The sequence below is a fragment of the Drosophila montana genome, unplaced genomic scaffold (assembly GCF_035044405.1).
Source record: "Drosophila montana isolate Dmon_TW-CO22-7 unplaced genomic scaffold, ASM3504440v1 contig_3200_1, whole genome shotgun sequence".
NCBI lineage: Eukaryota > Metazoa > Arthropoda > Insecta > Diptera > Drosophilidae > Drosophila > Drosophila montana.
In genome coordinates this window covers 40,597-53,722 of record NW_026998080.1, presented here as the reverse complement: position 1 = coordinate 53,722, position 13,126 = coordinate 40,597, and the positions used below count along the sequence as shown (strand labels likewise).

The following is a 13,126-nucleotide window of genomic DNA, read 5'->3' as shown; positions in this document are numbered from 1 at the left end:
TTTAAAAGAAAGTACCAAGTCTTTTGCCTGTCGTGGGCTAAACATTTTTTATATTAAGTAATCTGCAAAAACCTCTCTAACTGAATCTTGTATTGTGTTTTTAAGCTGATATTACAATTATAATTGATAAAAATTTGTGTTTCTCAAAAAAATAAAATGACGAACTAAGTAAACTTTTAAAAGGATTAGTTAAAAATGAAAAGTTCTTTATAGTAACACGTTTGCCACTAAAACATTTGCGGATGAAGGACACCGAAGTTCTTTCGGTTTTGTTCAGTTTTTATCAACTATATATTTTTGAATTTATTGTGAGTTTCAATGTCATGTTTGTCGAGTGCCTTAAAGAGCACAGTTAAATATTACAGCAAAGTTTTATAATCTAAACTTGAATATGCTCTATGCGTAGCATTCAAATCAGTTAAATATAGTAAGTACATTTGGTTTTTAGTTGTTGTTGTTGTTGTTTTTTTAGTTGTTTTTCCTTGTGGTTCTTTGATAACTAATTGTAGGCATGGCCATTTTTGCTTTTTGTACATTGAGACATTTACTAGTTGCTAATTTGGTGACTGCTAAAGATTACCTAGATCTAAATATATATATATATATATTTATATAGATACTATATGTTTTTGTGGGGTGTGCTAGGCTTAGGCTTAGTTAATATCCAAGCGCGCATGTCGCATAGGTTTTCGAGACACTGGAATGCATATATCATGTTTAAGTTCAGCATTTCGAACTGAACCGAGTAAAATTCACTTAGTATAAAACTGTCTGTGCTCTAGATATATATATGTATGTATATATGTGTATGTATGTGTTTCTGTATGTATATGTGCGTGTGGTCGTAGTAGGTACATCGTATGCTTTAGCTATAGGCTAATTAATAAATTTCCTCGTTGCTGGGACGTGACTGGGCTTTCAGAGGTGCCAACCGACTGGATCAACTATATATATATATATATATATGTATATACAGGAAGTGGGTGCTCCTTCTATATATATATGTATATATATCTAATATATCTATGCATATGTGAGTGATACTTTGAATGTGTATAGCTCATTGAATTTGGTACAGTTTCGTTATTAGCTATAGGCTTAGGCTTTGAGCACGGCCCTCAAACCGAACTAGTTATTTATCGACTATATAGTATATATATAATCATCATAGACATTATATCTACAACTAATTTCTGTTGTTTTGCGTTTTAGTTCTAATAGTTTTTATGCAGTTCCATCTTAAGACTAATATATACAACAACTACAACATAGCATAGTTTTTTGTTCGTTTCGTTTTTAAACTTTTTTTTCTTGTTATGTATTGTAAAGCATTAGAGTATACCAAAGCCCTTTCTTTCGAATTTTTATGTTCTGAAAACCGTTCTGTTTTTGGGTTTTACAAAAGATGTGAAAGAAATTTGCGTAAGTGTCTGGTACAAAACATTGATAGCACCTTTCTTATAGTAAAATATTATCTGTTGGGTAAACTATCCGAGTGAGAATTGTGCAAAATATGAAACCTAAGGAAGTAGCTGTGTGCGAACTGTCTATGAATATTGCAGAACTATTTTGGAATGAAATCAAGAAAAACTTTCCTACATCTAGCACTTAAGACTATCGTATATACAATATTTCCTGTCGACTAAAAAGCTGTTTTAAATTTTTATATTTTATTTTTGAGCCTCTTGTTTTGGGGCAACTAATTTTCATTAGAGAGAGATATGCTAGAAATGAATCGATTTTTGTTTATTTTCTTTTTCTTATGGCCTAGATCTAAACTAACACACATTTCCGCACGATCCTATTTACAGCTAAAGTGGTAGATACCTCCATTCATGCCAATATAGTTTAACTACTTTGTTGTTCCCAAAAACACATTTTGCCTCATTTGAATAAAGCATACCGAATTTTGAATATAATTTATTGCTACTCATATACTTAGGTATAGCTATAAGCAAAACGATAAACACATCCGTCTCCCAATATCCGGGCAAATTAGAGGGGGCGGGTCGCGGGTCGCGGATTTGCCTCTATAGGCTATACTAGAATTAATGCATTAGCTGCGAGATACTCACACACACCACAGACACTGACAGGCTGCTTTTGGGTGGGTTGGGTTCTTAGATCATAATAGTTAGAGACGAGCAAGTGATACGATACATTCGTGACACGATATTCGATAATTATTATTTCAATATTATAAATTGATTTGTTTTCTGATAAAAAAAAAAAGAGGAAGAGAATAGTAAAAGAAGTGCAGAAAAATATAAGAACCGGAAAAGAGCAAGAAAACGAAGTGAAAATATTAAACCAATATTTGTTTGTATATAAATAAATTATTTGTGGAATTTACTAAAGTTAAGTTAAGTTTGTATGGTAATAATTGGGGATCTCTTGAAGTGCTTGAAAAATGTTTCTAGAAGTTTGGTTGTCCCATTGAAATTTCGTTGAAGAAGGTAAATAAAGGGCATGACAGTTAATAAATTAAATTCGGAGTTTAAGATTCAGAAAGTCGCAATGACTCTTGGGATGTTTTAGAGGAAGGTCACAGAACCCGTCGAAATTTATGTTAAACTGTTAGCTTGAAATCTAAACTTAAAATGATATTTGTAATATGATTCTGAATTTTATAATAATTGCTATAGTGGTAATAGTGTCGGTTGTGGCTATTATAATATCGATAGCAATGAAGGCAATAAAAAAATATTTGTGTAAATAAACGAAAAGAAAAACTTACATCGCGTGCGTTTGAAAAATAATATCGATGCGTGTTCATGTGCCGTCGTGTCACGAAATATCGGCACGCAATCATCTCTAATTCGTTTATGTAAATAGTTTTGGATTTGGTTTTGGGTTAGCAGCTTGACTTGATAAGCTGCTGCCGCTAGAACTTATCTCTACGTCTGTGTGTGCTGGCCGTATTCTATATCCATTTGTTCTTGGACATCGAGGAGCGGAGTCGACGACCCCACATCAGGTTGTATCATACAATCGTGCCCTGCAGATGCTGCGGCGACGGCGCCTGCGACGACTGCGGCAGCGAGTCCTGCGCCTGCAGCGAGGCGCCCGATGAGGTGCTCGGTCCGGGTCCCAGATCTGCCGTATTTATGGCCAGCGATGAGCTGGCGCCCAGCATGCCGCCGCTGCCGCCGCCGCCAGCGCTGCCCCCAAGCGCTGAGGGATTAATGCCACCCACGCCGCCGCCGCCCAAAACGCAGGGCACGCCCAACATGGGTGTCGGCTCCTCCGGCGGCGTCACCTGCAACGAGATCTGATTCTGTGCGAGAGTTGAGATTTTTGACATTTGTTAAAGTGCTTGCCAGTGTTTCGCTTACCTCCATGCCGATGCTGCCGTTGAGCGATATCTTGATGGGATTGCTGTGATTCGTTGCCTGCATCAGCGTCGTGAAATGGCTGATGCCGATCTCCTCCAGCGACGACTTGCGCCGGCCATGGCTGACGCCCACGCTGGGCAAGCCCTGGCGCAGCGACGAGGAGCGACGCAGCAGTATGTCATTATCGATCTGCAAGTAAAAAAAAAAAGAAGGAAATTTCCAACCAAAATTGGCCGAGATTAGCGGGCAAATTTGTTGAGCAAACGGAATGGAACGGAATAAAATGTTGGCCCAAACAAAATAAACACACACACATATAATACAAATTGGCTACAAGGCATGTTTTTTGGCCCAAAGGCAAAGGCACACACACATATCGAACACATTGAACTCAAGTCCGTGCCGCACTCTTGATGATTTGCTTAAATAATTATTTGCTTTATATTATTCCTATTGTTATTATTCTTTTATCCATTTATTTTTGGTGGGTGCAGCCAACACGAGTAACGGTAACGGTAACGGAAACGGAAACGGAAACGTGATGCGGATTTATCCGTTGCGTGCGTGCGTTATGGTTATGAATGGTTGCTGAACTGGTTGTAGATAGTTGTTGTTGTTCTTGTTGTTGTTGATAGTTCTTGTTGTTGTTGGTCTGGTTGTTGTTGTTGTTGCGGCTGTTGAGTGCTGCGGCTTTTGAAACGCGTCAATTTCGTTAAATGGATTTGCGATTCTCTCAAAACGGAAATGCAACCAAATTTTGATGCTCTACATGGATGTTTTTGTGTGTGTGTGTGTGTGTGTGTGACAATGTGCTTCTTCATCCAACAACTGTGCGGCAATTAGTATGCCCAAGTCTTAAGTGTTATGTTAGCCAATTGGTAATTAGAACAGCAAAGAAAGTGAAATTTTGGTGCACCGAAGCTATTAATACCTTTGCAGAACTATTAAAAATAGATCATTTAAGCTGTTGTTGTCGGATATACTACAAATATATAGAAATATACATGTTTAATTTTTCCAGTATCCCTTGCATACTGGATCGAATTCCCTATAAGAAGCCATAGCTTATTAAATACATTTTTAGAATTTATATAAATTTTCAGAACTCTACCTTTATAATAAAGGCATAAAAATAAATTAAATTTATATAATTAGAGTAAAAAACATACAAATTCTATAATTTACTGACCTCTGATGTCATAAAAAGAAAACCCCATTTAATCTGTAAGCAAATAATTTATGACCCGAAAAAGTTAAGCCCGTCCAAGTTCGCTTTCTTATATCAAAACTTTCTAAGACATAGAATAATTTTTAGGGATACATTTTGAGATTGAGTTTTTAAATTTTATAGTCCAAACGTAATCTTGCGAATTGCTACTACTTTTTCATTTAACCAATTTAATTTCGGAAATTTCTTGGAACCAAGATCATTTACAAATTGATCAATTTTATAACCGTTTAAATTATATGAATTTTATCCAATTTTTACCTCCAAAAGTTTCTGCAAAGGTATGAAAATCAAGAACATGGAAATTTGTATAGCTGCCGTTAGCTGTGTATTTATTCAGCTACAGAGTTGCCCCCGGCATGCTAAACATTCAAATGTGAATGGCAACTCTGTCGATGGCCAAATAAATGCACAGTTATCGGCTTAGATTTGGTACAGTAGTGAACACAAATGGGAAGTGTCGATAAACGTGAACGTAAACGGGAAAGCGGAAATCGTGTAATAAAGGTATATAGAGAGTGGGAGAGAGTGAGTGAGTGATACATAGAGAGAGAGAGAGAGAGAGAGAAAGAGAGGGAGAGAGAGAGAGGGGGGATAGAGAATAATAGCCAACCCGCAATGAGTTACTCCTGCCGCGCTGTGAGCCAACCACCGTCGGACTGTCGGGTAGAGAAAGAGAATTCGATTTAATTTGCTGCATCGGGGGCGTACAGCGCTGCGAGGATCCATACCCGGCCAATGTCTGAACGCTCTGCATTTGCATGGGGTTCAAACCGGCGATGCCGGAGCCGCGGCGCGAACCAGCTCCGACGGCGGTGTTGGGCATATTTGGCATTTGTTGGCCGCATGTGGCGCCCAAATTGATATTCGAACAGAACGAAATGTTCGATTTGCGGCGCGAATTATGTCGCTCGAATGTCTTTTGCGCCGAAAACGGCGACGGGCGCACCAAATAGCTGTGAATTGAATAAACAGAACGGAAGCACATTATTTTTCAATTAAAACATTGTAAACTAATAATATAAGATTTGTAAAAAAAAATTAATTACTTATAGAGACAACAAATATTTCACTTTGATAACTATAACTACATTTTGCCTCGTTTTGAATATAGTTGAACTCGCCTCTAAAACAAATCTATAAAAAATATCTAGAAAAAATGTAATCTGCTTTTTATATATTTACATTTTATCAATTTCGAACCATTTTTGCTTTTCGAGTTTAGTATTTTAACAAATACATGTGTCTCTGAGCTTCATTTGAAACATTTCTTTAATAATGAATAACTTTTGAACCGTACCAACAAAATATATACATACATCGGTTCAAGATTCGAATGATTTACACACTCTAAGGCTTAATTTTGACCCAGATATCTCACATATCTAGAATCTTTATTCTGGTTCGGACCTTGAAATATTGATCAAACTTTCAAATCAGTTCAATTTAATTAAAATAAAATCTATTCCATTTAAATATATTTAATTATCGAAATTAATCAAATTTTATTTATACCTTATATTTGAAGCACTTTAAACTTACAAATTGAAATATTGATCAAACTTTCAAATCAGTTCAATTTAATTAAAATAAAATCTATTCCATTTAAATATATTTAATTATCGAAATTAATCAAATTTTATTTATACCTTATATTTGAAGCACTTTAAACTTACAAATTTATAAATATTTTAGAATATATGTATATATATTAAAACCGTTTTGAACTAAGCAAATTTTAGATAATATAGTTCAGTATAATGCTCGGCTGTTATTTTAAAGATTTAGTTCATAGAAAATCGAGTTGGTTTAAGCCCAATTTGCAGGCTTGGACAATATTATATTAAACTTCTATATGCAACATTAATGGGACAAAAATTTTACAAATTAATCGATTTCATCTAAATACTTTCTGGGAAGTAATTCTGAAACAGTTTGGCAAAAGATTCTTTGAAATTTTTCAAATTGTAAGTAAACAATCTATCTAGGCTCGACGTAAAAATAAATTTCACTTATCTTTATCTGCTGTCTCAAAGGATATAGTCTGGTATAGTAACCGAATGTACTCACATCAGATCGCCCTCCTCCAGCTTAAGATCACAGCTTGGATTGATTATCACATAGGACAGATGGTTGCGCTTCTCGCTGACATCATCATAGTCAATGGTCGGTAGATTCAGTGATTCCATGCGACTGCGCACCAGATTGGCAATTTCGGCTCTTTCGATCTGCTGGGCGTGATTATCGCGCGCCTCGTCCGCCAAATTAATGGAGTACTGCAAGAGATGATGTCCGAAAACCACAATTAGTTCCAAATGAGCTCCACAGTGCCTAAGGATATGTTATTTACACTCAAATGTATCTTTGTTAATGTGTGTGTGTGTGTGAAATTAATGACACTAACGCGTTGATGTACTTATTTTGTGCGCAACTAATGAAACGATCTCGCAGATGCACTTATTTTCGGGCATCCATTTGCAACAGCATGCGTCAAAGCGTTCAAGCCAAACAAAAACTAAAACATAATTTCCCTAAAAACCAAAAGTCACCTACCTCGATGGGCGGGCGACCACGCCTACAATTGTTATGTGTTGTTTCGTGTATGTGAGATACTTACGGATGATCCCTTACGCTCCGAACAGCCGCCCAGACAGTTGACCGACTTCTGGCGCGGACGGTAACTGGCCGAGCCACCACCAGCACCACCAGCACCAGCTGGACCAGCAGCTGGACCACCACCGACGCCACCGCCAGATGAGGGCGGACGATAGGTAACACCTCGCAGCATTTCCGTGCTATCCTTGGTGGAATCGGGCGTGCCGGTTTCCTCATCATACTGTGCACATTTGGGGTCGGATGGTCGGGATGGTTTGTATGCAAATTTCAGTGAATTTTGGTTAAACACAAAATGATTTACATATTTAATTGATTTTTAATTGAAATGGCAGATTGCTCAATTTTATACATGGCTGATGGTATATTGTTTGTTTCGGGCTTTATGCTCATTTAATGTAAACGATGTTATCTTTTTTGTATAAATATATATATATATATATTTTTGTGTGTATATGGCCAAGTTAACATTTAATGTGTTGTAAGTCATGCCGGATAAAAAGGTTTATAACTAAAAGCCAAAACATGTTTTAAATTAATTTTATTTTACGTTTTGTATTTAGCTCACATATTGAATGAAACAAAATTAAATTAATTGAAAAAGCACAGAAAATGAAAAACTATATTTCAAAAGGTGCTTGCAAAGCGCATGTTAATTTTTGATATTGGCAACTAAAAACTTTTAAAGGTAATTGAAATTGCAGCTAAAGTACTAAATGGAGCAGAGTTTCGTGCTATGCAGCGCAATTTTGTAAACGAAGTTTTCGCTTAGTTAATTTGAATCGATTTTCTTCGAATCAGCCACGGTATTTTTTCAATGAGCAACAAAGTTTGGGAGGCATTGCAAATGAAAACATTACACATTTTAAATAAAGGTCACACAGTTTAAATACCCTCACACAAATGGGAAAATAGCAAACTAAACTAACTAAAATATATAAAAGGAGTAGCTTATCCTGTTGTTTAGTAAGGATCAATTTCTAAAAGGGAAACTTACAGACAGACGGAGTAATATGACAAGGGCTTTAAAATATACAAAAGTGCTGCATCATTTTGTTAATCGATAGCTGACGAAATCGATACACAAATAAACGATAAATTCGATGAATCGATAATAGACAAGTCGATAAACAGCAACAAATAGCTCAGTTATGTTTAGTAATCATTTTATACCACAAACATTTATTTCTAAGCCTATCGATAACAAGTATATTATAATCGATAGTTTTGCAACGACTACGTTTAACCCATAAAAACGAATTTGTATTTTTGAAATATTTATACATGTCACAAACAAATCTAAATACCTAAAGCAAGAGTAAAAAAAAAAAGAGAACGCAGCAGAGCTCAGGCAACAGGGCGATGTGTGGTTGGATGGATGGTTGGGGAATGCAGGTGGTTGTCTGTGGCGTGTGGATACGCCTATTGATACTGCTTTTTTTTGTGGCCAGCTATTGCCCTGTGGTGCAGGACGCACAACAAGCAAATGCAATCAGCTAATTAAAGGCCTGCATGCAAGTAAAAAAAAAAAACATGAAAACTAAACAAAACAGAACAACAAGAAATAAGTACGGAGTCATGCAAGCGAAAACCTAACTAACTATACTAAACAGCAACACACACACACACAAACACACACAAACATAAGCACACACACAATCACAACAAGCACAAGAATGGCCTGAGCAATTCAAGGGCTTATGAGGCAGGCAGTTAATAGTGAAAGTTGCATGAGAAATGTATTTTATTTTTAATTTTTGGTATTTTTGTTTATTTTTTGTTAGTTATTTTTTTTAAAAGTTCCTTTTTTTTTGACTAGTCTATTAAATAATATGACTCACTGCGTGCGTGTGCGTTTTTTTCAATAGCTGGTCAAGTCCAATACAAACGCAAATCAATTAGTTTATTTTCTTTTCAACATTTAGACAAATGTTAATGGGTCGTATGCGTAATTTTTCTTATAGTACTTTTTTTTTTGCTCACACAAAATCAATTTTTGGGAAGCGGGAGGGGAGCGCGTATCAATCATATTGTTAGCTAATGTGTGTGTTTATTATATACGAGAGCGAATTAGGCAAAAATGAGCTAAGTATGTGAGGGAGCAGGAGCGAGTGGAAATTTCAACCTTCGACTGGCCATTGAATAAAATATAAAAGTATAAAATCAACTACGAAAGTCTCGTCCTTTTTTGTTTTTTTGGTAAGATATGTACAAAATTAATTGGGAAACTTATACAATTTAGACTAAATCAGCACGCTATGCTTTTTTTTTTTGGGGGGGTAAGGGACTTAAAAATTCTAGATTTTTGTAAGCAAGTAAAAGTTACGTTAATTGAAGAAATCTCGTAAAATCTGTAGCTCTTCAAGTTCAAGTAATAATTGAGAAAAGAGAGTTTGTTATATTGAGTAGCTTGGAGTAGTAGAGTATATAATATACGAGTACTTATAAGTAGTTTATATATATTGAGTAAAATATGCAAATGAAGTTTTTATTTTTTATATATTTGTTTTTTTTTTTTTTTTTAGGAAAATTGGCGTGGACTCGTCTTAAATGCAGTTAGTATCGAAGCGTAAGCGTGTGATTTTAAAAACAATGAACAACAAACTAAAATAAATAAATACGAAAGTAAGAACAAATGTTATGACCGCTAAAAAATTATTTAAAAAAGCAATCATTTAAAGGCTAACTTAAATTATTGTAAATAAATTTCTTTAATTTTTTTGTTGTGTGTGTTCCTAATTTGAAACGAATTTCGATAACTAATCGAAATCAATCGAAATTTATGTGAGCAAGAGACAGAGAATTCGAGACAGACAGAGAAATAGAGACAGGCTGTGTGTGTGTGTGTGTGTATTACGTGTAAGTGAGATGAACAGAAGTTAAAGGCGAAATTCTCTTTTGTTAGTTTGTGCGGCCAATTGATTGGCTAAGTAGACTTTTTTTTTAATTATTGTGTGAAGGGCCCAAAAGTCGAAAGTAAACCTTTTGTTTTAAGCGGTTTTTTCTTATTTTTGTTTCTTTTTTTTTTTTTTGTTTTTGGCTGCATTTGTTTTGGACTCACCGATGGACGCAAGCGCACACAATGCCTGCTGAAGGCGGAGAAGGGTCCCCATCTTTCGACCGGCGAGTTACTCACATGTGAAGTATCCGCATTTGAGGTATCCTGTGTGCGATAAATACCAATCGGTATTTCGCAGGTGGTCGAGCAGAGTTTCTGATACAAGCGCCCATACGTGCGTATCCACATATCATCCTTGGTAATGCGCATCTGTCAGGGAGTTAGATAGAGAGAGAGAGAGAGAGAGAGAGAGTAAGCTAGCTAACAGTTGCTGTCAAGTGGCACCTACCGAGGTGAGAAAACCGCTGCCAGGCGCCTGATCTATGCCCAGCAGCAGGCGCACAAAGGTAATCACATAATCCTTGACAAAGGCCTGGTAGAGCAGCGTGTCCAGCATGGAGGCACTGAAGACGGCGCCAGCGGCAAAGGGCAGCCGAAACATGTAGGAGATGTGCGAACCGCGCTCCTTCTCGCGCTGCAATTAAGTGAGCGACAAATTAACCAATGACAACTGCAGCGAATACACCGCGACGGGCCCCATGTTACCGACCTTTTCCATTTTGCTCAGATGCAGGGCGTATTTGTCGTGTGCCCGGAACTGCATGAAGCGCATATTCGAACTCTGCGACAACTCGGTGATGCTCTTGATGCTCGGAAAGAATCTGTGGTATGTGCGAACATGGAAGAGAAACGAATGGAGAAAGAGAGAGGGAGAGGAAGAAATAGAGGTTGAGAAAGAATTTTGGTTTCGTTGAAAGATAGATAAACAATATTTTTCTCTTTAGAAATACTTTCTTTAATTGCTAACTATGAGAAAAATATTTTTGTTTGACGCAATAAATGGGAAGCTCATAAAACCTATACTCCACGTATAATAGATTACTTAAAGCTCGACTGTGCTTACTCTTAATAAACATTGCCAAGCTTTCAGATGGACTAGACTAAAAAATTGAATGCAAGCTCATTTTTCTCCGAAAAGTTTTATTAGTTAATAGACTTAACCTTGAACGAAAGCACAAATTTAACTACTTGATTAAAGTCTTAATTTCCTGCTTAAAGTTTAATTAGCCAAAAAGCTCGCTAAAAGCTGAAAGCAAAATTTTTTATGCTTGACAATATTCTGCTTTAATTTTTTTTAAAGCTTACTACTATATTTAATTATTGGTTTTGACTTAAGCTTTAAGCTCTCGAAAAGCTGCTACAGAAAGCTTAAAGGTAAATTGGATTTATTAAGTGATTGCAATTGAGCAAACTTAAAGCTTAAAGCTCGTAAAGGTAGATCAAGTTTGACAATGCTTTGAACTTCTCTAGCTAATTAAGTAGATACCTGGGTAAGGGGTTTCTCTATCAAACAGCTTTGTTGAGAGCTTATTTCAATTCTTGAGTACTTTCTCACTTACTTGAACATATTCTGCACAGCGACAATTGTGTTGCAGTCGGAGAGTGAATCCTCCTCGGCTGAATTGGATAGCTCCTTGTTGACCACAACAACACTCTCGGCGAGCGTAATGCCAGCACGCAGCAGATCATCCAGACAGTCAATGGAACCGAGCATCCAATATACCTGCAATAACATTGGAATAAGTAGAGAGCATTAAAGCGTTCACATTTGGCTAACCAGTGGAAAGTAGGAGAGCGCATCGAGAAAAGCGACATCTGGTCGACGCTCCAGCAGCAAAATAATGGGATTCAGCGAGGTCTTGGACCGGAAATGAGCACGCAGCGGTATGATGAAGTTATAGATGCCATTCGAGGCATAGTCCGCGGCCAGAATGATGGTCTTGTTCTGCCACTGATACTCCTTGGCATTGCGATAGCTGCAGTGCTCACAGACCTGTCCAAAAGAATATCAGAAAGTGCATCCAGTTGGTTCAATGAGCGTGGCCTTCGGGGACTGTCACTCACCTGGGCCAGCTGGAGGCAGCAGAGCGGCTTCTTCTCTTTGAGCAGGTAGCAAAGCGTCGGACTGACACCAATGAAAGGTGAAACTGGCGGAAAACCCTTGACAATGCTGGAATGCACAAAATGTGAGCATTGCAATTGTGAAAATGAGCTCAAATGATTGGATGTTCATAAATTTGGTGTTAAGCAACAAAAAAATTAGGTAAGGAAAAGCGTTTAGTACGGTTAGCCAAATGTCAAGTGCGGGAAATGAGCTTAAGGAACAGGCGACTTAGTATTTAACACACAGAATGCTTTAATTTTTGGGTAACATCGAAAAACTTGTGGCTTAAGTCTTAAATGTGTCTTTTATCTACAGGAATGTAGCTACAGGGTTGTCGCTTGTTTTTGAAAATGTGATTTTTACAAAGTTTCTCTTAGGTTCTTAGCATGCAATTAACGTGGAGGAGCATTTTCAGCTGGCTTAACGCACAGCTGCTGCCAATGGCTTCAACTTGGTTAAATTGAACCTGAGACCCGCCCACTTCGATGCCCACCACAATGCTTAATTGCACACAGCTAAAACATTGGAGCTTTGTGGTCGTGGAGGCAACACTCTAAATGAACAACAACAAGAACAACGAAAACAACAAGAGGATAAACAACAACATGAAGCGACAACTTTTTGTATGAATGCAAACGACAAAATGCAACTCAGGGCAAAAGCAAACAAAACCAAAAAGGATGCTCAGCCAAAAGCAGAAACAACAACAACAACAAAGCACAATCAAAGTTGGGCTGGTAAAATAGTCGAAAGGAACGACTATGTCATACGCTGTAAAAAAAAAGTGGACACAAAATGCGCTGCTTATAATGTTAAAGAAAGTCTATACTTTCGAGATCTTATCGAGTAAAATAAAATAATACAGTACGCCCTCGTTTAACGCAACACCCGAATTCCTTACTTGTAGTAATATAATGTAAAATATAATAAATAACATTAAAAATGCC

General features: G+C 36.9%; 1 protein-coding gene across 8 annotated transcripts in view; it reads right to left on the bottom strand.

Annotated features, from left to right (window-relative positions):
• The window catches only part of SLO2 (slowpoke 2), a 37,219-nt gene that overhangs the window by 2,433 nt on the left and 21,660 nt on the right, over nt 1-13,126 (bottom strand). For 2 of the 8 annotated variants that reach the window (XM_064686235.1, XM_064686238.1), the window contains 10 exons: nt 12,140-12,245; nt 11,853-12,068; nt 11,635-11,798; nt 10,785-10,896; nt 10,524-10,700; nt 10,313-10,444; nt 6,634-6,839; nt 5,177-5,519; nt 3,336-3,524; nt 2,738-3,277 (listed from right to left, as the gene is read on the bottom strand). In XM_064686235.1, coding sequence (XP_064542305.1) covers nt 2,984-3,277; nt 3,336-3,524; nt 5,177-5,519; nt 6,634-6,839; nt 10,313-10,444; nt 10,524-10,700; nt 10,785-10,896; nt 11,635-11,798; nt 11,853-12,068; nt 12,140-12,245 — 1,939 coding nt within the window. In that variant the 3' untranslated portion in view covers nt 2,738-2,983. Of the gene's footprint in view, nt 1-2,737; nt 3,278-3,335; nt 3,525-5,176; nt 5,520-6,633; nt 6,840-7,180; nt 7,400-10,237; nt 10,445-10,523; nt 10,710-10,784; nt 10,897-11,634; nt 11,799-11,852; nt 12,069-12,139; nt 12,246-13,126 lie in introns of all 8 variants that reach the window. The other 6 variants (XM_064686232.1, XM_064686230.1, XM_064686231.1 and 3 more) reach the window with 6 other exon arrangements.